This window comes from Paralichthys olivaceus, chromosome 3 (assembly GCF_024713975.1).
Source record: "Paralichthys olivaceus isolate ysfri-2021 chromosome 3, ASM2471397v2, whole genome shotgun sequence".
Taxonomy (NCBI): Eukaryota; Metazoa; Chordata; class Actinopteri; order Pleuronectiformes; family Paralichthyidae; genus Paralichthys; species Paralichthys olivaceus.
Window position 1 is genome coordinate 13,178,629 of NC_091095.1, and position 26,488 is coordinate 13,205,116.

Consider the following 26,488-nt stretch of genomic DNA (forward strand, 5'->3'; position numbering starts at 1 on the left):
GCCGGAGCTCAGACTATTAGACTCATTTGCATCGTTCAGGACTCACATCAACAGAGAGGTTCAACAGCCTCTGACCCCCAAAACAATGATGCCACATAATCTAGAAATCCTCTTGTGACCCTCATTCTGTGTCTCCCAACCCCTAGTTTGGGAAGCATTGCTCCTCAGTGCTGACAATGTGTGGTAATACGAGGTTTGAAAGTTTATAAATGGACAAATAAATTCTTCATGGTTAAAGTAAGAAAATCAGTTATCAGTATAATTTGTAAAAACTGAGAAAGCCAGAAAACATCTAATAGATTAAAAATATTGTTCTGAATACACCCAGCGATGTTTAAAGTACAGTTAGCATGATATTAAGGAAAAAACTAAATCCCAGATTGAAATCGTGATTACGTACATCTTCATATCTCCCACCTCTCATCGTTACAGCACTGTTTGACACAACTGGAGAGCGTAGGAGAAACTGAAGAGGCACCTTCTGCACTTAGTACCATACCAGATGCACCTAATCCAGATCACAGGACTCTGTGGGCGTCATCCCACCCGTCCCTCGTCTGTTATCACATAATAACCAAAACAATAAATCAACAAACTATGATAATCTAGTCTCACAGTCGAGCGGGCAGGACACCGGGGGTCACTTCCTGCCAGAACACCACGCCGGTAAAAACCAGTCTGACACTGAGTGCCTGATATATTACACACACAGTGACATGTCTGATAAAGCATGTCGCTTACAGTACACGTGTGCAATGACTACAGTAAAATGAGTGGGAGCCAGCATTTCGATTAAAAAAGACGAGATTATGGAACTAAATCCAGATGTTTGTTGTGTCTCCCTACGTCTCCCTGGTCCCTGGAAATGATCTGATCTGAGCAGAACGTCACTGACACAGCAGAAAAACAACAACTGGAATACAAACAGTGCTCTCAGAGAATAAAATTAAAACAGCAGCAATTCCAAAAGAAATCAACAATTATAACCTGAACTACAGCGACAAAAATAATAATAACAAAAATAGTGATTGCTGAAAAACGTTTGTTTCAACACCTCAAATAGCTGAGGTGAGAATCGTGGAAGACAAACAGATAAACCAAAAAAAAAAAAAGACAAACGCTCAGACAGACGACATCTGCGGCCTGATCCAGCAGCACAAGCAGCTGTTCATCCAAACAAAAGCTTGAATTTGATCGAGAAGGTAGGAAGAGTAGAAATATCCCTTATTTTCTACAGGTGCAGCAGCTGCTCCCACTAAACACACGTAGAGTAAAGCAGCGGGATCCACAGACGATGGTCAAAATGAAATCGTTCCCTTTCACTTTAATTGAACGTGTTCGTAGGCATCAAACATCCTCCCACGTGCAGGACTCGGCTAAAAGATTCACATTTCAATGCCAGACGAAGGTTTCTGTGTCTGCCGACGTCACGTGTGTTCAGTGGTCACGGCTGCTCACCGTTCAGGAAGAATTTTAGACATTTATAAAGACATGTGATTACACAGTTAGATGATTTTTTTTCTTCAATGTTTGTAAGACAATTTCATAGCATTTTTTTTTTTTTTTTTTAAATCATTCCGATATCATGCATTCCTAAATACCATAATGTGTGCATACATGATGTTTTATTTCATAATTTTATCTTAAAAACAAGTCCTGGGCTGTTTGTTCCCTATTTCCTCAGACCCCCAATCGATGTGAACCGGTTATTAACGTGATTCAATTCCACAAATTAAAACCATGAGGGTGACACTTAAAACCCAATCTATCAATTCCAGCTATTGGCTGTCATTAAAGCAACGTTCAGCTTGAATGCCTTCATGTCAGTGCAGCAGCAGATATACGCTGGGACACACACGAGGAAACACAAACAATAATACAAGGTTTTTTTTTTCTGTACGGGAATGAACGAGTGAATATTCCCATCACCTGTTGATCATCAGTACACGAGACAAACTGAGAGGTGAAATGTTGTGAGTTTAAAAGACTCGGCTGCTCCTCCGCATCCTGGAACACACCCACACGCGACACGCGTACCCACACACATCAATGTGGCTTTTCCATTCACACTAATGGATGCAGGGAGGGGGAGCAGAGCTGTGCAGTCGCCACCACTGATTTGTGCAATGATATGAGAAATCAATACATGTGGTGTAACAGCACCTGGACAAGCTCTCCAGCATCACAGCCGACATAAAGACAGTTCCCGTGAGAAGGGGATGTTTCCCTCTGGTTGGATTCTTTTAGCCTGTTCTCCATCGGAGAGAGAAAGAGGGAGGACGGAGTCAGAAGAGGGAGGAGGAGGAAAGGAAGTGACGGCAAACACGTCTGACCCCGACAGTCAGCGTGTCTCTTATCTGTGGGGCTACTAAAGGTGACTACAGGTCTACAGACCCACAACAGGACTAATCCTTTACCTGGTCTTTGTGCTGCTGTGCTGATCATGATAATAACAGTTAATATGACACTGTTCTACGATCACAGCCCAGCCCACTGGTTTGTTTCTACTGAATCTAGTGAATGTTAAGTTAGCAAGAATAACACGTAAAGTCACCTGAAATAACATTCATAGTGCTCTAATACAAAAAAAAACTAAACAGTGATGAAGTCAAATGTTCTAAACCCAATAAAGAGAAATTTAAAAAACTCAATGTGCCCTGACTTCTCCTTCCTTTTCTGTTTTGAAGCACTCTTCCCCTCAGGAGCTGCGATCTGAGAAGGAGCCGTCCCACAGAGAGCGTCTTGGTTGTACTTGTAGCCTAGTTCCAGGTGGTGGCGACAGAGAACCCATTATAGATGCTTCTCTTTGGTGACCCCGTTCTGCACGTGCTTCCTGCAGAGAGAGAGAAAGAGGGGGGGGTGAGGGAGGGGAGTGAGGAGGAGAGAATAAGCTGGTCAGGTCCTGAGGTGATCAGCAGATGTGAGGAATTAGCAGGCAGAGGGGATATCAGTGGTGTTCAAGGCCAGTCAGATAAGAAGCCACATAATCACACGTCCATATGGTCACAGTGTCTTTGATCCCATCAGCCTACAGGACATTTGTTACACAAGCTCAGGGGGAGCGCTGCTCTTTCTGCCGTCAGGAAGAAGGAAAGAGGCAACAGTGAAAAACTCTTAATCTGCCTGAGTTATCAAATATTTAAATTGTACCACAACAGTCAATTTTTTTCTCAGAATATTCTGGATGGGGGAAGAAGTCGTCAGCAGTTCCAGAGTCTTGAAGATGAAGTGGTCAAAGGTTGCAGTGATAGTGATCAGAAGATGATAGGGGGGGCTCGAGTTGGTCATATACTACAAGGCTGATAAAAGCAGATGCATCCGTACGTTCAGATAATGGCACAACACGCTGGTTTTAGTCAAGATAGCATTTCCCTGTTTAAAGCTCACCAGGGAAAAGTGCTTACGCAATACAAGAGATGATTGAGTTACACAAGACAGTTGCTTCATGGGTAGAAAAACGAATTCTCTACTGCACTTCTTCTTATGAAGCAATGATTATCAAATAATCAGTCAGGAAATGAAATGAACTTATTTGTTCACCCATCAGATTCCAATATTGATCAAATCCATCCAAGTGTCACATGCACCATTTTCCAACATTAATGCCTGATTGTAGTATTAGTAGTAGTAGTAGTAGTAGTAGTAGTAATAGTAGTAGTAGTAATAGTAGTGCTGCAGTATAGGTCATAGTTCATAAACTTTGCCTCCTCCATGTTATTGGATGGAACATGGGCCAGACCAAAAAATAAACAGTACACATTAAATAAAAATTTAAAAGATGTTTTCTGTCATTTCAGGTAGTTCTTATCACTGGTGTATGTTCACTTGTTCACTTTTCCAGTAAAGTTTGGTTTCCTTTAGTTATTTGATGCTATACAAACGAGGTGAAATATCATGATTGACAGCAAAGACCGACTCGCAATTGGTCAAGTGCGTGTATCAGTGAGACATTCACACTGCAGCTCCATCCCCCCGATCCCTACTCTGACTCCAGATCACGTCTTCAGAGCAGGAAGGCAGCCTTCGTATCCAGGATATTTTACTTTGGGATAGTGGAGGAAGGGAATACGTGTCGTCCATCTTCTCCATGGTTTCATAACAGCAGTGCAGCACCACCAGCACTACACATTGCTCTGGGAGAACTTAACTCTGGAGTGGAATCAGCAGGCAGCATCTTTTTATCAGTTTGTTAATGACCCATGTTAAAACTAATCCTTTAATTATGTGGACATTACACAAATAGCATCTTAAACAGCAGGTTTGTTTTCCTGCCAATCTGCTCCTAAAATAATTCTGCATCTAAAGTGAAAACCTGCCAACAGCTGGCTGTGGTGTCTGTGATAGATTTAAGGAATGACAGCATGTGAAGGTGCTGCTCACCCCTGGGTAGAGTTGTGATGTCCAGCATCATCATCATCTTTGTTTGCCGCCTGAGGGTCTCGTTGACGACCTGCCGCCGCCTTGCTGCCGTCCTCGTCCTCATACTCCCTGACATCATTTACCTCCTTCACCTTTAACACCTTCACCACGAACACAACAATGAACTGCAACAGAGAGGAGGGGAAAACAGAAAACGCAAAAGGATCAGATTATGTCATAATGTGTCAGACAAATAAACATAAAACTAATTATTACCCCCCCCTGCCAACCAGTGTAGTTTCAGGCTACATACTATATACCCTTTTTTCAAGACTCATGGGTCACCAGACCTTCGACCACCGAAATACAATCAGTTCATCTTTTACATTTGTACCAAATTTGAAGAAATTCCCACTAGGTGTTGATGAGATGTTGCGTTCACAAGAACAAAAACATGATTTACAAGATCACAGTAACCTTGACCCTTGACCAGTCTTTACAAGAATGGGATAGATAGTAGTACCAAAGTACATATTTACATATGAAGAGACGGACAACTGGCTGTCACCGGCACAGAGGCACACACAAGGAAACTTGGTAGCCTGTACTTAATACCTACAAAATCTTGTACTGACTTTCAGTATTTGTGTATTGTGTCCTCACCAAGAACCAGTAGATGTTCATGAGCAGCAGGGCGAGGAGAAGAGTGTTGAAGAAGAAGTAGAAGGGGATGTTGGGCACAGACTGGAGGCTGGACACACACGTGGCATACAGCACTTTGAGAGGGAACCAGTAGAGACGGAACCAGAACCTGATAGAACCACAGCGCAGAGCACAAACAGAAATATTACGCATATTTATTTATCATCAGTCTGTTCGCGATCAAATAAGAAGCAGACAGAAAAACGCGTGTGTGTTTGTGAAGCCTCACCAAGTGATGCTGAAGCTGACAGAGCCCATGTTGGACAGGAAGTCGTTGAGCAGGTGATAGACTCCACCTCTGGTCTTCAGGTAGATGTTGAGCTTGGTGAACTCCAGCTGGATGTCATTGATGTCGTGGAGAAACAACACCAGGATCCCCACGTTGTGATATCTGAGGGAACAAACAGAAACAATTTGTACTGCAATACCCTCTTTAATTAAAGTAAGAATCAATGTTTTCATTTACATTTAGTCTATTACTAGAAATTAACCTTGCTCCAGTAGGTTTGTTTCAGATTTTGGTTTTATCCATTTCCCTGTTCCTCTTATTGTGACAATTGTGGCTCTTATATCATGTTTTCTGTAAAATGACTTTACGTGCATATGCTGCTTTGTGTTAACTTGATTTATTTTGTGTTACACTGTGTTGTTATTGTGTGGTCCGACCAGATAAATGAAAATCAACCGACCGGCTATGCCTCTGTTCTGCAAGAAGCCATAAATGCTGCCAGCTGCTGAAAGCGAGTTAATGAACTACAGTCAACAGTGTAATTCATTACTCACATGACTCTGAGCATCTGTGCTTATTTGTGTGTCACAACTGCCTTGATGTGGTAACATGACATAAACTCGATGATAAGACATTAATGTCTTAAATATCAGATGCAACAGCAGCTGAGTTTTATTCCTCTGTTTGGTGACAGTTTTATACTCACCTATAAAAACCTATAAGTCAAAAGTGTGTCGAAGAATAAAATACCTGAAGGCGTAGGAGAAGCAGATAAGTGCCAGTGTGATGATGTGGTGCACCACCATGACGGCAGAGTCCTTTCTCCACGCATCCATGTAGACTGTGGCGTAGATGGAGTGGCCGTAGAAGCTGCCCTGGATCAGGTAGGCGATGGCGATATCTGTAGGCACTGACATACCGCTCTTCCAATCTAGAGGAGCAGGAAGGAGACAAGGGGGGCAGTGAGGAGCTGATGCAGGACATTAAGAATCTTTTAATTTAAAATCAGCTGATACAGCAGCTCAAAGAGAGATTTCTAATGAGTCTCTTCAATGTAAAGACACGTGTGCAGTTCATGTGCCACAGTGAAATCTGCTGCAGATGATAAATATGATACACAGCAATATCATTGTTGTATACACACATCCATCTGGACACAGAGTATTCAAAATATCTGCAGATACTGAACTATAAACAGTGACTTCCGGGGTGGCTGTGTGAGGGGTCCAGTTTACTCTGGAGAGCGTTACAGGGGGTTTCTAAAACACTGCAGGTCACACAACTGAAAGCTCATGTCCCTGAAAGCTATCAGATGTTGGACGGAAACTTTCTCCTGCGATGTTTGAGTGAGGTTGGTCTCAGGCGGGATGGGGTTACGCTCGGGCAGTGTGTAATGTTTATTGATTGAACCTCCGGTCATTAAACATTGAGAAGAGAGCTGCTGGATGGATCACAACAGAGAAGCTGCCAAGAGGAGGCATGGGAACAGGAGCCTCTTTTTTCTCCTGGAGATTGGAACTTCCTCTCTTTTCTTCAAGATACACAGACTCTGCTCCTCCTCCCTTAGACTTCACATTTTCTAAATCACCATCTCTTTATTGCAGCTTCAGATCTCTCTCTCAGTTTCTCCCTAACAGTCAAGCCAAATTACACTGCTACTGTGCATCTCATGCTGACAGCTATTAGAGGTGATGCAGCTCCTCAAGATCAACCTGGTGCTGTCAAACAGCTTTTGCTGGCTCCACTCAAGGTGGAGTTGAACAGGAGTCCAATTGGGACTGGCTTTACACAACAAAAGAAATGATTCTGGGCTCAAAAGAATAGCGTTATTCAATTTCACTTCAACATATTCCAAAAATATAGATTCTCTGATGGGTTTTAGCCTTCACATGTTTTTTTTATTTGAATCTGATGGCAATAACAAGAGTTAAACAGATCCTAAACATGACTGGTGCTAAGTAAGTAAACTTTACATGAGGTCACATCATCCGTGTTTTGTGTATCTTACTGTAGAAGACAGAGGGCGGGTCGTGGAAAAAGGAGTAGGAGCTGAAGAAGAGCAGGTAGGTGCTGTAGGACCACGACATGGTGTAGAAGACCAGCTTCCACGCGCTCTCCGGCATCTTGGCAGCATCTTTGGGCAGCAGCCTGCACCACTGTGCTAAAGGCTGCAGCGACAGAGCAGAGAGGAGAACGAGAGTCAGACAGAGAGACGGAGGGGGAGGAGGAAGTGTGAGGAAGTGACACACAAATCATTTAGCTGTTTCCTCAGACATGCAGCTGGGTGATGTGCAGGGGAAACTGATTCCTTCAGACAGTGTTCTTCAACAGCATTGTAAATTCAACAGAAAGCTTTCAACTCAATGTGTTTGGTAGAGCAAACACTTCACTACACATATTGCTCACAGTCTGTCAATGCACTTTAGTGGCTTCTGAGCTGAAAGGAAATCATTTAGTTGCTTCTAAATGGACTGCTTAGACTGCTTTATAACTTCAACTTTTTTTTTTAATTTCAGCATAAGATATGCAGATGCGACATTTATAGACAAGTCATGGGTAGAATTTTTGGCTGCTTGGGCAATAAATGCTTTTTTAAGGGTGTTGTAACTGTTCCAACAACTGTAGACACATTTTTCTAAACTAATAAACACTGAAAGCAGAAAAAAAATTGGTCTTGGGATTGAAACCTAGGGGACACTTTTCATTTTATCTTCAAACAGACATAAAAATAATCCACTTTTTAAACAGAAGGGTTTCTGCAGGTTTCAACAAGACTTTTACAGACCTTTTTAAGACCATAATGGATTAATTTAGTAGACACAAGGCAATAGACACAAAGGAATATCTCAGAATCACTTACACTTCCCCATGATTGAAGATTAGGTGTATAGCGAGAGAATAACCCTCGAAACGCAACATTATTTCAAAAACTACAGGCACAGACGTAGTTTTTCCCACAGACAACCTGAATGTGAACCAGAGAACTCAACACAAAATGAATCATTAAATGAACCTTAACGTAATGAGTCCTGCTAGTATGTTATATTTTAATGTATTTAGGACATATAAGACTTTTTAGATCCTGCTAAAAAAAACTGCAATTAACCTAAACAACTGAGAAAATGATGACGTGATACACACAGAATGAAACTAACTAAACAAACGGCCTTCAGATTACAGTCTTCTACACATTTTGGGAATAAACTTCAGATGATTATTTATCTATTGTAACAGTGGTTTATATTGAGACATAAACAGAAAAAGACCCACTGTTTGTCCTGCTGCCAGTAACAGTGTCAGTGATGTTTAAACTTTAAAGTATTTATCTCATTTACATTAACACACGCTCTCCCTTTCTCTTTCTGTGTGATTCTGTCCCTAATACACGTGTACAGTACATAATCAGTCCAGCTTCAGTATTACAAACATGTAACTGCTGACAGAAATATGTCTGTCACAAGTCTGTTAGTGGTTTGCATTGCAAGCAGAAAAAGAGGAAGTCAGAGAGAGAAGACTCCTAATGGACTGATGTCGCCTGATTACATGACCCCACCCACCCACTCACATTTAAACACATATACACACACATGGAGGTGCAGGCGGACAGGTAAACTAGGTATGCAGGGACATCAGTTCTGCAGGAAGACAGGCAGGTGCTCAGTGTTTCATAGCTGGGCCAAGGCAGGGAACCGAACCCAACCCTGAACGCGAACACACGGACGCACACGCACAAACACACACACACACACACTGTGTAACTGGAGGCAGGAGAATGAAAGTTGCCTGTGTCAGTGATACAGTACTTCTCAATCAGTTGTTACCAAGCAGCTCATCTACAGGACATGATCCGACAGGGCGATTGAATGACAAACTAGAATGGCACTCAGTAGAGTGCATACCTTACACCAAGGCCCAACAGTCCCCTTATGAGACAACATTTAAATCCACTTGATATTTACAATATCCATGTATTATTCCCTGGGAAATCAGTGGGAATGTTGAAAACTGCTCACAATGTTACAGAAATTGAATCCGCACCAAATTGAATATGTTCTTTCTTGGCCCATATTCCATTCTTCCACCAAATTTCAGTTTTTGTGTAATCCTTCTGACAAACAAACAATCAAATGGAAAAAGAGATGTAGTCTTTGACAGTCACTTTTGCAGGAATTCTGTTTATTTATCTGTGGCTTCTAAACTAACCTTTACTCCGTTTGCCTGCCTTACTTTTTATTTGGTCTTTTTTCCTGACTGTAATCTGGATGTGATGAGTTCCCTGCGTCACACACTAGAGTCGAACTAACACAGGAAGGAAGCTGACAGGGCAACACTGATGTGAGATAAAAAATGTAGCAGCAACACACTTTGTAGTTCTCATTCATGACACATTTCACAAAAGACAAGTCAGCGTGAAGCCAGCACATGACCTCACTGCTGATTGGTTGTTCTGCATGTTGAGCAAGTCATGATTGGAGCGACATTCAAGACATTCAATACATTCTTTTAAGTCTCTCTGTACATCTGTATTTGTCCCTTTCTATCAGCCCACCCATCCTCTGTCCCCTTTCCTCTCCTCCTTCCCTCTCTCTCTCTCTCTCTTTTCACCCTCACGTCTCCCCCCTGCCTACGACATTTATTTATAGAAGCCAGCTGTCAGCACACAGCACCCCTCCAATCTTCCACCATATCACATACCCCCAACAACCCCCTGTCACACACACACATAAGCCTACGCACACTCATGCATGACCAAAAGGGCTGAAATACAATAGAGGCTGATACAGGTTCCTTCAAACACCAGCCGTGTCTCTGTGACATATAGCTTACCTGTTAATCACCATTACTGCCATCTCACTGCTGTTTCATCTCTTACTAGTGTTCCCATATTTACATTCTATCTCCTCTATTTATCTCCATATTACTTCTCCCACTGTTTGTTCCTGTATCATCCCATCTATCCTCTTTCCCCTGTCATCTTCTCTATCTTCGTGACTGCTACTACAAGTAGTGGCAGTCTGGTTATGACAGAGCCAACCACTTTGAAAAACAAAGTGGTGAGGGGATATTTTCAGGTGGGTAGTGACGGTTTCGATGGCGTATTTCTGCAGTACAGGGCTATCATTTATCCTGTAAGGGTCTGGGGAGGAGGGTTAGACTTTGGGCAAGAGGCAGGGCGCATGCTGGACAAGTCGCCAGTGTATCACAGGGCCAACATGTCCGGAGTACCAAGAGAAAATCCATGCAGACACAATTTGCAAATTCCGCAAAGAAAGGCCCCTTACCAAACAGGGGTATGAACCAAGGACCTGTGGTGAGGCGACAGTGCTTTCCACTGTACCACCATGCCACTCAAAACAAATCTTGCTAAAAGACAAAAGTCTATCCTAACAGTCCAAAACCCAAATATATTAACTTTGCAGTAGTGTAATGAAAAGAAGCAAATCCTCACAACTCTGAGGAGATTTCTCTTGATTAACTGATTAACTGTCAATGCTCCATTAGCTCATTTAGCTGTACTAGAACTGGTCATTGATTGACATTTACCATGCTGGCCCTTTACTGCACCATTGCTTTCTTTGTGTAGAGAGGAGATATCAAGGGTAGGGTTTTGGAATACAAGTAAGACCTGAAACAAGATTCAAAGAAGGGAGTTCAAAAGAAAAACCAAACAAAATTGAATTAAAACCTGGTCATTAAAACCATAAAACAGAAAAAAAATATGTTTCTCTACCCGTTTATGCTCAATTCACTCTTCTCTGATGTGTGTACTGCCCTGCCCACTATCTCTATGGGCCTTATCCACACACACCATCCATCCTGCACTAGGTTTTCTGTGCCAGCAGTACAGTGCGAGGGTATAGTGGGTCAAGGACACTGAGATAAGCCACTCGTCCTCTTTCAGATAAATGACACAGCCTTGAATTACACTCAGCTGGGAACTATGACCGTTCAGCGGCTCCCCTGTCGTCTTCCTCTCTCTGACAGACAGACACTGACATCACTGGCTTTCATTTCACTGTTCACTACTGTCTCAATGTCCCTGCCAAAGAATGAGAAGCAGCCTTAAAACACAAGCAGAGAAGGAAACGTAGGAGAAACAGAGAGGAAATTATAGAGTATCTATGAGGGGAAAGGAGTCAATGTGAAAGAGACTTGATGGCAAATAAGTGTTTTTCATAGCAGCCATGCAGGGATGCTGACAAAGCCCTGCAGTGTGGCTAAAAACTCCCTCCATCTCTGTTCCACTTCAGTCCTTCCTCACCCCTCCTCTCCTCTCTTTCCCCTGCTAATCTGCAGCTGCACCAACACTACTCTCCCTTTCACCCTCACTCTCTAAAAAAGTTCTCAGTTTCTCCCCTCCCCTCCTCTGCCCTTCCTGGGAGCAAGTGACAAGAGGGGAGAGAATGGACTCCGCTAGCCCTGTTGCATAAGCAGATAAACTGGGACAGTGAGTCAGGATGCTGGCTCATATTGTGTGGATCTGTTCAATAAGGCTCGCTCTCTCACACATCCTCTTTCATTCCTTTAGCTCTGTCTAGCTTCGACCTCTCATTTTGGGTCGCTCTGGTCAGCATCTTTTTCCACACTGGGAAAAAAGGGATTTGCCCAGGGTAATCCAATAGATGGCTGGATCTTTACACTCACACACATACACATACAGTGTGTGTATATATAGGCAAACAAATACAACCTATTTATCTGTGATTAACAGTTTATAAAACACTTTTGAACGAGTCTTGTTCTTGAACTTTATAGGCTAGAATCAATATTTTCACCTTATTCTGCCATATTTCTCTTCTCACTGACGACCTCCATTCCGTACATATCAGGGAATTGTGAATATCTTTATGAATAAAATGATCTCAGCCGCCCACACTACCCATCTACCAACTTATTCTTTTGATGGTGAGGAGCAGACAGCTGTCACTGGGGATGAAGCTTTTGCCAGTGATGCATTCATCCTCTCTGTCATTTCCAGTTCACACAGAAGCTGTGGTAATGGTTGCCATGAGAATTTAACCTTAAGTTTTTCACAGTGATCAACTACTAATGTTGCAAAGTGAGAGGGGGCCGCCGGATCTGTATTCACCTTTTCCTTTCATTCAACAATTGTGCTTAACAAAGAAACATGGGACTCTCCTGGAATAGGAAACTATCATGTAGAATGATGTTTTGGCCACCAATTATTTCAGCTTTCTTTCAGGTAAATCATGTTCCATCAATTTGTCACTGCAGATGGCTTGATAATACCAGTCAGGAGAGGTATTGAAATCAAAATGCTTCATTGTGTTCGGTTGTTAACAAAATGTAGGACATAACTTGTACTTGTGACTTTATATCAAAGAACCAGATATTAATAAGTATCTTTTTTGAGTCAATGATTTAACCAGGAGAGTTTCATGCTGATACAACATGCAAGCTTTTATACAGCAGGGTTGATCTCATTCATGCTTGTCCCCATTTTGCTGCAGCTATTTTTCATGGATGTACCTAGCTAGCTATACAGGAGAATGACTTATGAATGACCTGGTTCTGCAGTCATGGAACAAATATTCACCTATTCACAGGTAAAATGATGTATGTGAAAATGCTATGTAACTTTTCCTGCCAACCCCCTTGTAAAATGTCCAGAAAATGTCAGAGTGAGCCCACGTGATAAGACAGCAGGAAAATGCACAGCTTGTGAGTGGGCTTGTAAATGAGAGTTCTAAGGAACGAATGCAAAACTGGGAGCAAACAAATATCTCAGAATGAAAAAGAGGCGTAATTCACATGGAAAACGCAGACGTAGATGGCAATTTGGAAAGAAAATAAGATTCAAGAGCTTTTGGCGATAAAAGGCAAACTTCTGTTTTTTTAACTGTTCTTTCCTCGTCTAACTCCCCCTCCTCCCCCCTCCAGCTCCCTAATGTTGAATAGTGGCAGCTTTTTCAGTCATGGCCCCCCACACACTCATATTTTGCCAATTTACTGGAAGTAGCTAAGTGGTGAAACATGCGGCGAGATGTGTCAGCTGTTACTTTGCACATTGAGTTCAGAAAATATCCAGACCCATTGTTTTACATGTTATGTTGTAGCTTTATGCTAAAATAGTTTAAATTCATTTTCCTATCATCAACCTAAACTAAATCCAGCAAAATAATTAACTGATAAACGGAAATACAACTAAACACAAGTAGACTCTTTGCTCGGTAGATAGGAGAAGCATCTTCGACAACAAGGTGAAACTATTTTAAATGATTTTAGCACAAACCTGCAACATGTGAGTGGGTCTGAAAAATGTCAGACTGTGACTCTATAAAAACAAACTGTTAACAGATTAATAGTGTCCTGTGTGGGCCTCACCATGAAGAAGAGGGATGGGACTGACACTAATTCACTCAATGATAAAATTACAATGAGGAAGAACACACACAGGAAAACATAATCATTGTATATGCGCACAATCTAGTTCTCCTGACACATATGTTGGCCTTGACCAATCAGTTTTACATTTATATTCAGCAGATGATCAACTTTTCCTAAAATCAGGACATTCCACAAGAACAGCAGGAAACAAGCATTTCTAGCCCTTTTCTTTGCACCTATATATTGTAGATAATGGCCACAGATGTTCTTTGTCATCAGGTTTAGGCTTGTGTGCTTTCACCACAGGAAATGAGGGGAAACAGGTTCCTTCCAGAGGATCATGGGATTTGATGAATAAATAAAGCACATCTGGATGAAGCTAGCCTAATGCATGATCAAACAGCATTTGATATTTTTATCTTTCCCTGTGGATGCTGCTGGCCCTCCAGGAAAACATCAATTTCTCTAGATGACGAGTCGAACGCTGCTAAACTGATACTGAAACAAGAGGCTGATTTGATTAAAACCACAATTGGAACTAACACTGAAAAAAACATTTGCACACAAGTACATGAGTGGACAAGGGTTGATGAGCCACCTAACTTCCATGAGTCAAAAATGACCACAGTTTATGCAAGTGTACCACAGTATGTAATGACATGGGAAAAACTCTCTGAAACACCTGACTTCAGTGGACTGATTTCCTCTGAACATTATATGTGACCAGTATGAAACCTAGCAACGTTACAAATTTAGGCTGTACTGAGAACATTTTCAAATGACCTATTCAGAGTCACAATTACACCTGCAGTGATTTCAGCATGTGACAGAGAAGCACATTAAAAATATATAATAAATATATTCAAAGGAGTGGGGTTGAAGGCTCTTCTGTCTTAAGGATGTGGCAATGCACATGATTTCCCAGCACATACAGTATGTCAGCATATATGAGAGAGAGAGAGAGAGCGAGAGAGGGTCGAGCCTATTAGATGATCACATTGGAGGCATTAACACCACACTTAGCTCCCATGTTAACTCCTGGAGCTTCAAGGTAAATGAACACAAACGTCATAGCAAAATACTTAAAGCTTAAACATACAGTCACTTCCACTACAACACTTTCGTGTAAGTCTTGTGTTGATAATAGCTAGCTTTGGAAGAGGTTTATTCATGTCCACTTTCAGTCTCTGCTTTTAGGTTTAAAATGTCTTGCAGCGGATCCCAAGCCTGTGGTGCATGAAACCAAATGGCAGATTTACCAGTTATTTTGGGGTAGTTGGGACTTTAAGGAAAATTTTGTGTATTATAGCAACTGGGACAAAGTATCAACAGACTAGTATTGTGGTAACTTGCCCAGTCATGCTTTAGCAATAAAAATTAGGATGTGGGTTTTCTTACTCAGACACAAAGATGTCCATTGAACCATTTCCTACAATCTAGAGTTTTGTGTACAGGCAGTTGCTAAAAATGATCATACTGAATACAAATCCAATGCTGACAAAAATAAACAAACTAAAAATGAAATGTATTACACAGGCTCAGGAGAGCAGGTCGTCAAGAACGAGAGGGTAATTGGTTCGATCAACGGCTCCTCCAGTCTTTGGTACAAGACACTGAACCCTGAATTGTCCTAGACAGCTGTGCCGGCAGTGAGTGGATGAGTAGCTGAGTGTTCAAATGGGTGCAAGTGACTTGTAAGTGTAAAGTGCCTTGAGTGGTTGATAAAACTAGAAAAGTGCTAAATAAATACTGCACATTTCCTTTAAATTATCATGAGCATTCATTCGTCAAACTCGCAGTGAAATTCTGGTTAAGGGTTGTGCATTTGTCCTTGCTGCAGGGACAAAATGTTATATTTATTCCACACACAACAGAAACAGTGTTCAGCAGAACAGTCACACTGTAGCAAATTGGTATCATTTATTTGATGCAATTGAACATTTATGCTTTTTTTTCATTTTGCTATGAGCAGGAACACCATCAAGCTTGTTATGTGTGGTCACACAGCCTTTATTTGTGTCTGATGACAACATAAGTATATAATCTTCACAGTGTCGTCTCCGTCTCTGCCAATATGCACTATATGTCCCTGCTCTGCAGAGGAAATAATATATGTTCAGCCACAGAAAAGGAGTGGAACATTAGACACATGAGGGTATGAGGCATAACTATGTTAAGATATTCACTCAAGCTGCTCCCAGCACAAACTGACAGCTCCAAGACATATGGCTGTCATTCATAATGCAGTACCCATGCCACTGGCAACACACTGAGAAAATGAGGACTGATTGTGTGTATGAATTTAAATGCATGCATTGGTTTGTGTATCTCTTCAACAGGCCAGTCTACTACAACAACAGGTGGTGGGTCATGAGCGCACAACAATTATTCCCCCAGGTAATCTAAAGCTGGTTTAAAAAACACCTGCGCACACATCAACATGGATCTTGATGATTATTTAGGGAACTCATATCTATGAGTGTGTGAAATTTGGTGCAGCTTGATTGAATTTAAGGGGGCTGCTGGGCCTTAGCACATCTATGTGCTCCACTGAGTTCTTGTTTGTGAATATGCAAACATGGGATGGAAAGTTAAAACGTGTTTCTGTGATGTGATGTTGAGTGTGACCATACATGGGCAAAGATTCAACTTCAATCAGTCAAGATGCATATTTCTGTAATTCAATTCATGTTATCTGCTTTATCAATGTATGCTGATATGATAATAATGGTTACCAATCAAAAAAGGCTTTGATACCGAATTTCAATATAATAGAACTATTTAAATAACTCAATATCTTATCCTTCCAAGAGATCAATATTGATTTCCTTACTTATTTATTATTAATATCACAACACTGCTTAGTATGCCGCATCACAGTGCTGATGATTACTTACTGCACTAATGTGTATCTCTCAAACAGACCGACATCTTCTACATATTAGAGAAGCTCAGGCTGATGGTTTTAGCTCCTATGCTGCACACAGGCCTCATTACGCAATCTAATGGCGTTAGAGATCGGATGTCTGGATTAAGGTTAGGTTATTGGTTCAGGTATGGATTACAGAGGAACTATAGAGCTGAGCAATTCATCAAAGTAACCCTGTGCCTATTTCAGCTTTCATTTACTTTGATAATCAAGATATTTAAATCTACATATACATACACTAACTTAAAAACAGGTCACTTATGTCCTAAAATATACTGTGACAATTTCATTCTAATGGCCTCAAATCTCTTTCACAGACTTTATAACACTCTATGCATATTTTGTCAGATCACTGTTATTACTCATATAAAAGATCTACAAACCAAAACAACTTCAAACATTTTAATTGTGACTCTGTTCCAGATCAGACATTTTATACATTAATCATCTCAGCTATAGGGGATGTTTTTCATTATTTGCCAGAAACACCACAATTCAGTGGTCTGTGTGGTCTTTCTGAGTCACACTTAAGATTGAGTCATTTCGTTTAAACATCCTCTCTACATTCAAGTCTGTGCTAACTAGCCCAATTGCTAAGCAAACCCAATACCACATGGTGGGAGGTGACCATACAGAGAAAAGGAAACAAGAGGAAAGAGCACAAAAGATTAAAAAATGAGGTCAAGACCAAAGACTTAAAGTGAATTTTGGGAAGAGGACAAGGAGGAAAGCCACAGGAAACTATCTGGATCACATTAGGTGCAGGAAAGTGCTCCTTTTCACAATGTGAGATCATGCGGATGTACCAGTCTCTCCCAAAGACAGACAGACACAAAGAGGGGGACAGGGGCAGAGCAGGTCTAAAGTTTCTGATAACCAAAACATTAGCAAAACCCTGAGAATGTGAATGAACCACACATGTGAGCATGTAAAGACACATATATGGAGAAAGAAAAGCCTACAAATGCATGAAATATGATGTACTATCTTCACAGACAAAATAATCTTTGGTTTCCTCTAACACACGCACACAAACACTGTTATATCATGGCCTTGTTGGAACAGATGCTGCTGCCAAGTGTCAAGCCTTCAGTGACAGCGTGTTCTTGTCTTTATCAAGACTGTCCACTGTGTCTATCGGGAGGCAAATAATGGACATAGAAAGAGAGAGGAAGAGGAAAAAGATCGAGAGGCCAGTCAGAGCAGCTCTGTCGCAGTCAAGGCCTCGCAGCACATTCCAGCTGACCAGAGAGTCTGACTGTCACAGTCCGCAAACAGAGCTGATTCATGAGCCTGCATTGTAGCTGGTGATAGTCCATTCCTTCCTTTAGTGTGAGTTCTATATTCAAGATCACAAAAGCCACATGCTACAGTATATTACGTGTGGAAAAAAAAGCTTCTACTGGTTAATTAAATAGTGTATTATTTAAAAAGGAGAATTTCTGAGCACGCCTAAAGGCTACACACTCTTCTGTTCCCCAGATAAAGAGTAGAGTACTAATGATTATTTTCATCATCGATTCATCTTTTGTTTGGTTTATGAAATATCAAGCAGGAGTGAAACCTGTGACAACTTCTCGGAAACCATGGCAACATCTTCAAATGTCTTGTTTAATTCAGTCAATAGTTCAAAAGCCAAAGATACAGATTTTTACAATGATACAAAATGGAAGGAAATCAGGAAGTAAGGTCACTGACAAGAATGGCCCTCAGTAGAGCATATACCTCCATCAAGACCCAACAGTCCCCATTTGTATCTGCATCGTCTGCACCAACTTGCAAGCACATATGCCTGATTTTATTTTTCATCAAGATCCCTTTTAATCCCTCAAAAATAGGTAGGAAATGTCAAAAACGCCCTGTCATGCAATGTTAAAGAATGTTAACTTCCTTTGTCCTGATCCACAGCAAAATGTAACAGGTTCTTTCTTGTCCCATATCCCACCTTTCCACCAGGTTTTATGGAAATCCGCTCAGTAGTATTTTCGTAAACCTTCTTGCAAACCAACCAACCAACCAACCAACAGGAGTAAAAACAACCTTGTCGGTGGAGGTAATGATTGCATCAGTGGAGAATTTACACTGGTTAGCTTGATTCCGGGGGCATTACAAGCTGGAAGAACCCTGCAGACAGCATATCCCACCAGTGCACAAAGCTCAGTTTCAGTGCAGAAAGGCATCTGATATTCAACTTTCTACACACACAAAAGGTCAGGAACATAATGTGGCACTTGCATTAGTTATATTATAATCTAAACACAAAAATACTGTAGACAAATCTGATGGGTATAATTACACTTATACAGTATAACCTTATATATCAGAGTGACAAATTGTGATTGATGGCAGCTCAAAGCCAATGTCAAACAGTGCCACTGACAGTTTTGTGAAACGTTGAGTGCTTTGAATTTATGATGTATGACAGGTTGAAGCACAGGGAGCCATAGATCACATGTCAGCTGATGGATAAAGGGCTGCATGCCAATATGCAATGTGATGATGAATTAGATAGCTGGGTCTCAAAAGGAGCGATGGGGAGAAGAGGAGAAGGGAAGAGGAGGAGGAAAGGAAGAAGAGGAGGATATGACTTAATAATTACCAAACTTAGGAACAATTGCTGGTAATCGGTGTCAAATTTACAAGCGGGTTTCACCTGAGTGGGCACTTTTGGCTGAATGGACAGCACTTCCCCTTAACCACAAGTCCAGTGTCAGGTTTCTCTCTGCGGCTCTAATGCACAGTAATGAGCAGGAGCTTAGTGAAGGGTGATCGAGGATCTGTGGTCAGGGACCTTGTCAAACCTTGTCAAACCTCAGAATGCATTCGCATTCAGAACAACAGCAGGGGAAGAGGTGCTGCGCAGTTCTCTGCAGGGAGATAAGCTCTGCAACAAGGCTGGAGCTGGCAACCACACTGCTGCTCCCTTGAATAACTGCCTCAGAGTGTGTGAGTGTGAGTGTGTGTGTGTGAGAGGGGCTATGGGAGGCATGTGTGTGAGCAGATGCCCACATGCCTCCCATTGACTGCTGCTGCTGCTGAGAGGGTTTGACCACTGCCTGCATTGTCTGCTCTTTACTGAGCAGTGTGTGTTGCCCCTTTCATAGACAGAAAAGTTGGACAGTTGTACTTCAGTTGCAGAAGTTGTGCGTGTGTCATTTCACCAACATATGCATGTGTGTGTGTGTGCATTTGTGTTGATGAGTCCCTGCTGCATGCTGAGTCAGCAGGCTTGAGCCAAGATACACAACCACTCAGCCCACTTCTTCCCTTAGTTCCTTCCTTCCTCAGGCTCCCTCTTCCTTATTTGTCCATTCACCCTCACTGATTGCCCCATCTCTTTGTTTTCCACTCTTCTGCACTTACCCCAGTGGTCACATTTGGTCTCTGTTTTTCTTAAACACTCTTTCACCCTTTCCACAGTAACCATTTTGCAAAACAAACTTTTTCCTCTGTTTGGGTCTCCACATGCAATCAGTGTTTTAAGTCGCTAAAACAGAGATTTTTACAAACTGCAAAGTGTGATTTTCTGTTTCTGTGGATCTGTGTGTACATGTAAACCAGAGTTTTGGGGAAACAATGTCACAGCTTACTTTGTGCATGCCTACTGCTGCTTTGTGTAATGAGCATGCACCAGAAACAACAACAATACCAGTCGTTTGGTTACTACCTGCACAGTGTGTGAGACTACATGGCCCGGCATGCTTGTTTAGGCATTTGTACTTTTTTAGTTTTTGAGTCCTTGTCTGGGTGGAGATATTTTGTAAAGCAAAGATCATGAGGATGGAGATTTTTCTAAAAAGGGAGGGGAAAATATCTGTTTAAAAAAGACCTTAATCTCACTACTTTCCCGCTTTCTTCTCCAAACTCATCCACTCTCTCATCGGCTGAGCCCCAGCTCTGTAACAGTAGGAATCTGCAAGTGCATGCTTTTGACTAACAAATGTTAACAAACAATAATATACATTATGTTTCTGAAACCTCACACACATGCATATAAATACAATGCACAATACTTACGCAGACAGAGGAACCCCTATTTATACTGTACCAGAAAATAGACAGAAACACCTGCATTTTGATAAGAATGTTTGTGCAAAGTGAAGTTAAAAATAAATGAGGGAGAACATTTACTTTCAGTTTCCTTTGTGACCTGATGTTAGAAGATTATTATAGATCAGCAGAGTGGAGCTATTCAAACTGTTCTTCACATCGAGTTTAGAAGAATATGTTTATCTTTGCTTAAATCTTAATATTTCAGTGTCGCTCGAGACAATGGATAACTCGGAAAATTGCCCAGTGTGTTTACGAAACACTGGAGCTCAAGTGACTTATCAACAAGTTGTGTTTAATTTGACCTGAATATGTTTTGTTGCAATTCATGCACTAGAGCATAAACCAAATGTGTGACAAAACCCCCAGCACCCTCGCCTTACCTCACCCTACTGCACACTCATTGATCTGTGACATGATGGTATATATGGAACCTGGTTTCCCTTCTTTAGGTAACAACACAGACAGGTTGAAACATATATAAGCATACCATTCCAAATCAAAAGGTGATTCTTCTAACCTCCATGTGACTGGATTTTGTGAATATAACTCCCAAAATAAAGATGAACTCGAAGGGTGTTCACAAAGTGCATACCTCTGCAAAGGCTGACAACCTATCTCGCCATGGTAAAGAAAGTGAAGGAAATTTCCAGGATCCAACTATTAATCTGGATTCACTCCAAAATTGTGTGGTTCTCCCCTCACACACACACAATTTATTGGAAATTGGTTCAGTAGTATTTGCATAATCCTGCCAATTTACAACAGCCATGTAAACATAACCTCATTGGCAATATATGAATGAATGAAGATCCCCAGTAGTCCAGCAGAAAGGTTTTACAACAGTTTGTCCACTATCATTGTGGTGACTGTCTGAGTACAGCAACTCCAACATATACACATAGGCTGCTTCCACATTTTTGATCTGCAGAGAGAAAACTGCAGACCAAAGTAAGCAGAGATTTTAAGTGGGTCAACTTTCATTCTTTAAAAGGTAACTGGGAGTCATTTAAGTAACTGAACAGGAGCTAATTTTTTTCCTAATTGCCCTGGTAACTTTGGCAAACAGGGCTTGATTTAAATCAAGAAACTAATTCCTAAAACTTTTACCATCATCTGACAAATATCCATCAGCTTTATTGCTACATAAATGGCTTAAGTGCTGCATTTTCAAAGCACTTCAGTGGCACAAACATTCATCTCACTTTTCACATCACATCTTCACAATAGTCCAAAGATCCCAGGATAAGATCACAATGGTATGGCCACTGGTGTCTCATCTAACATGAAAATTAATTAAGTCACATGAGCTCTGTACATACGTATGTGTACTCATAATTGCCTTTGCTGTCATCGACTGTCTCTGATTTCCACTGTGCTGTAAATCAGAGACCATACCAACTGTTTACTTTATCACTGTGAAAACCACATATTCAATCATTACTGACAGGATATTAAATGCAGAGGTTTACTTAATTTTCAACAATTCAATTGAATTGTTGAAGTGAAAAAGCACCGTATTGTGTTCATTCCAGTGTGTATGCTGTGTTCATAGAAGTCCTCAAATAGTGTGGCTGTACTCTTTTGACAACCCAGCTCAGCTTTTGTGATGTATAACAGCAATAACTGTAATGCATTTGCTCAGCACAGCTGACCCAACACTGAACCCACCCTCTCCCCCCCCTCGTGTAAACAATGAAAAGTTGGAATTAAATAACAAAAAGGCACGGTGACTGATTCTCAATTAATCTACATTAAAAAAACCTCACATCATCCGTCCCTACACAGGACTTATATTATCCAAACCTCCCTTCCAGGAGTCAGTGAGTCACACACACAGGCCTCATTCTTTGCATTCTCTGGCCACATCTGTCTTTGCATATGTGGTGCTCAGCAGCAGTATAGCATCATTATTGTAGCGTCTAACACATGTGGACTTAATGGTACACCCCCACCCACAATGATGGCAGTATAAAGAGCCCGAGGCAACATCCAGCCAATCTGTGGAGAGAGGACCCCTCCCTGGAAGCACCAACAGGGTGGAGGTACTCAGGAGTTTGATGTAGGAGACCTGGGCATAGGGCCAATCTGTTAAAGCATCAGCCTGAGTATCTGGCCACAGAGAAACATATTGTTAAAAACAATATAGTGATGCTGCTTTTAGAGACACTGCAGGGTTGTAAGTGCTCTCTCTAGATCCTTAGAAAGTTAAAGAATGGCATTTTTTTTACTTTTATGGTAGCAGCGTGATGTATTTTCCCAATAAAGTTTCTCAGTTTCTCACACTTCCAAAAAATAAAGCTAGTAAAGTGTTTTAAAGTCACGAATGATGCATGACTGACTGATGGCAATATATTTACCTTTTACATTATTTTTGCATAAATGTGATGAAACACTTAGATTTCCCAGGTATTACACTAACATGGCCAAAAATCACATTCATAGTTACATTACAAATGGTTGCACTATTGATTTCCTCTGAAAGAGGTATTGTTTTACAATATGCTGTAAATTGATTTTGGGATAAAAATCACACACACTGGATTTTATGTGTATGGAGTAATAGAGACAAAGACAGAGAGAGGAGGGGAGGACATGTGCCCCACTTGCAATTAATGACTATGCTGCCATGCCCCAAAAAGCACCTAAAAGCACTGAGATTAATCTGTCTTTGATATTTTACAGTCTTTTCAAATGGCTGAGATAGGAAAGAACTTGGAAAAACACAGACTGTATTCAGTCAGCATATATTTATATTTTAAAACGTTTGACACCAAAACACTTTGTCTCAGATTAAGGTCCAAGAGGAAGAACAGCTTTAAGAGACTTTACTGGTTGTGATTATGATACATCGTCTCTGAGCAATAAAAACACACACTTTAGTAGAGTAGTTGGCAACAGAAACCCCCCAGCTTCTATAGTGCATGTGGGAATTAAACCTGCAGCTCAATGACTTGAACTACACAATATTCTACCAGAACACCCACAATAGTGTCTCATCATTTATTTACTACACATTATCAGTTCAAATGTTTGCCTCTCGTGTATAGATTAGGGTGTTTACTGTCTAACATGCACACATCTCTAACCCTAGGAGTCCCCTGTCATTCCTGCTCCCCCCCAACCCCCACACACACAGAGGGGGGAGAGAGGGGGAGAGTACATCGTATCTGTCTTGGTGGCAGCTACCGCATACATTTGTAAGGGCTGACTGGGTTACATGTGTAGATTTCCCCACAGCACTAAATCTGCCACCATCTTGAATGAGTCACTAAACTCAAATGAGGACCTCTGGTAAACTCAGTGTGCAGCAGCTGCTGTTGGTGGGCTGAGGACCAGGTTAATGTTTTCGGACACTGTGGTCGTGGTCGAGCTGACTTCCTTTTTGTTTTCTTTAACCCACAGCTGTTTCAAATATTAATATCACATCTGTTATCCTCACTGTCACCTGCTAAGATCCACAGGGAGCACGTGCCTCCAGTAACAGCCGCAGAGAGATGGGAGCCTCTCGGGCTTCACTTCAGCGGTGCTGGGGCTCTGATGGGAGATTAGCTGCTAAATCCTTTAATTAGGGAAGCTAATAAATGACCCAATGGGACACTGGGCGGGGAGATCGGTGTGTGCTTGTGTTGCGATCGTGTGTCACTCACCTTTAACAGACTTTCTGTCAGTCCCCACCTGACCTGCGTCCACAAAAAGGCGCAAAAGAAGAACAGGGCGATTTCGCTCCAGGTAATGTACGCGTTATCCAGGAGAGTCCGTTTGGAGAGCTCCAGACCGCAGGAGCTACAGTCCCTCCATGCGCCCAGCATGGTGGAGGAGGCTCTGGCGATGAGGTCCAAGTAACCCGGCATGGGCTCCACTTCCGAGCCGGCGTCCCCGGTGTGAGGGCTCATCGTGGCGTGGTGCACACAACAACAGGAACGTGGGGTATTAAAAAAAATAGTCCAGTTGAGGGACAGAGGGCAGTGCAGTCCACTCTAATCCCCCCGGCAGCAAGCTAGCTCGCCTCAAAACGCTAAAACGAGCTTCTCTAAGCAGCTTACACTGTCCGGGCGCCGAATTCTTTGTTGTCCAAATTAAAAGATGGGCCCATTCTTCGCGTTGAGGACCGTTTTATGAATGACGGCGGCAGGGCCCACCGGGTCCGAGCACACGCTGGATCTGTAGCTGGATCCGATGATGAATTAGAATCTAAACAGGGAAGAGACCGTTATTCTGAGCCATTAGCGCCTGAGCGGTGAGGGCTTCTTCTTCGTCATCATCATCATTCCGCTACGTTCATCATCAGCGGCGGCGCGTCCCCGTTAGCCGCCTAGCTAGGTTCAAATCAAACGCACACAATAGTGAGACACGCCGCTGCGCTGCGCAAAGCTAGCTGTTCGCTGTTTGAATGAATTCAGCTAAAAAAACACATAAGCACGCACACGTCAGAGCAATTCAACCGCAGCTCGGGGGGTTTCTGTCGCTTTTCTAGCGCCGAGTCCAGCCAAACACATGCGGCTGATATTGTGCCGCTACGCCGGAACGTACGCGCTCATCCCGGTCCGTTACTCGCCTTATATAACGACTCGCGAGCCCCAGCGACCGATTCTCGACGAGATGTCCCGGCGAACAGGAGAGGGGATAAAGGAGAATGGTATTATACTGATGATGAGAAGAAGCTGCCGTCTCCTCCTCCTGCTCCTCATCCGCTCCTGGCTGTGTCCGGGGAGGCAGCGCTCTGAGAGACTAGCCGCGCTCCGCTGCTCACCGGGGATCGACTGTTCGGTTAAACCGGGACAACACGCGTTTATGAGACAGAGACCGGGGGCGTGACGTAATTAGGACCTTCTTCTTTCTGAAGCCCCTGCTGAAGATGAGACTAGATGACTTAAAGAGACAGTACACACTGAACACAGTGTCACAAAGCTCTTTGGTTTAAATCATGGCCCTATTTACTTCCTGGGGGGGGGGGGGGGGGTCCTTAGGTCAGAAATTTGCTGTTGGCCCCCTCTTTACATTGTAGTTTCATTTTACCCCCAAGGCATCCAGAGACCGACCTCATGTAAGAGGTTCTCCCTTTTTCTTACCAAAGACCCCTTACAAAATAGACAATATTCAAGGGACCCCTCATGTATGTCCCTTGGAGTAATTTGACATAACCAACAACATAGGACAAGACATATCCAAGTGATAAAGACAGGTCACCTGGACTTGGTTGGAGTTTTCTTGATGATGTTTCACCTCTCATCCAAGAGGCCTCACTGACTGCTGGGTGAGGATGTCACGATCAACTGATTTCACAATATCCGCGGTTTCATAAAGTCACGATTTCATAACTGTAAAAATTGTAAAAATTATTTTGTCTAACTATGGTGTCCTGCCTCTCGTGAGTCACGTAAATTGTGTGTGCCCCGCACAGTGAAATCTCTCGCGAGTCACGTTTTTGTGTGCGTGAGTCACTGAAAGGTTAGTTGAGAAGAGGGAACTGATGTATCAGCCTTAATTCCACCAACGCTGGTCGTGAAACTCAATCAAAAGAGTTCACAGTGAGAGGAGAAATCCTTGTTTACTTTCGGTTTCTGACCAGCTCAGAAGGAGGGGCTGACACAACCATTACACTATAAAAACTAACTGGATATTGTTGATGATAATAATACATATTTTAGTTCATCAGCTACATTAGCTATTATCGTGAAACCATAACATTTCTCTGACAATAACCGTGGCACCAAAATTTAATATCGCATCGTAGTCAGGACTGTGTTGCATGTGGCTGATAGGTGGTGTCGTAAACCTCCTCTGGTTTCTCTATTTTGACATAGATGGCTTCCTTCACTCCTCTTCCAACCCCGCCGTCTTCCCTGTCTGTCTTCAAATGAACGTCC

At 42.1% G+C, this 26,488-nt stretch overlaps 1 protein-coding gene across 2 annotated transcripts; it reads right to left on the reverse strand.

The window, feature by feature from the left end:
* Positions 1-2,672: 2,672 nt before the first annotated feature.
* On the reverse strand, positions 2,673-26,007 carry cers1 (ceramide synthase 1). Of its 2 annotated transcripts, XM_069522052.1 has the most exons (8): positions 25,809-26,007; positions 24,269-24,812; positions 7,299-7,458; positions 6,041-6,221; positions 5,291-5,452; positions 5,023-5,170; positions 4,381-4,544; positions 2,673-2,833 (listed from the first exon to the last, which is right to left on the reverse strand). In XM_069522052.1, exons 2-8 carry the CDS (start codon positions 24,512-24,514, stop codon positions 2,791-2,793), a joined length of 1,104 nt encoding a protein of 367 aa, XP_069378153.1. In that variant the 5' UTR covers positions 24,515-24,812; positions 25,809-26,007; the 3' UTR covers positions 2,673-2,790. The 2 variants fall into 2 exon arrangements, with proteins under 2 accessions (XP_069378153.1, XP_019936464.2); XM_020080905.2 differs by lacking the exon at positions 25,809-26,007 and having other exon boundaries at positions 24,269-25,568.
* Between the last annotated feature and the right edge of the window lie 481 nt (positions 26,008-26,488).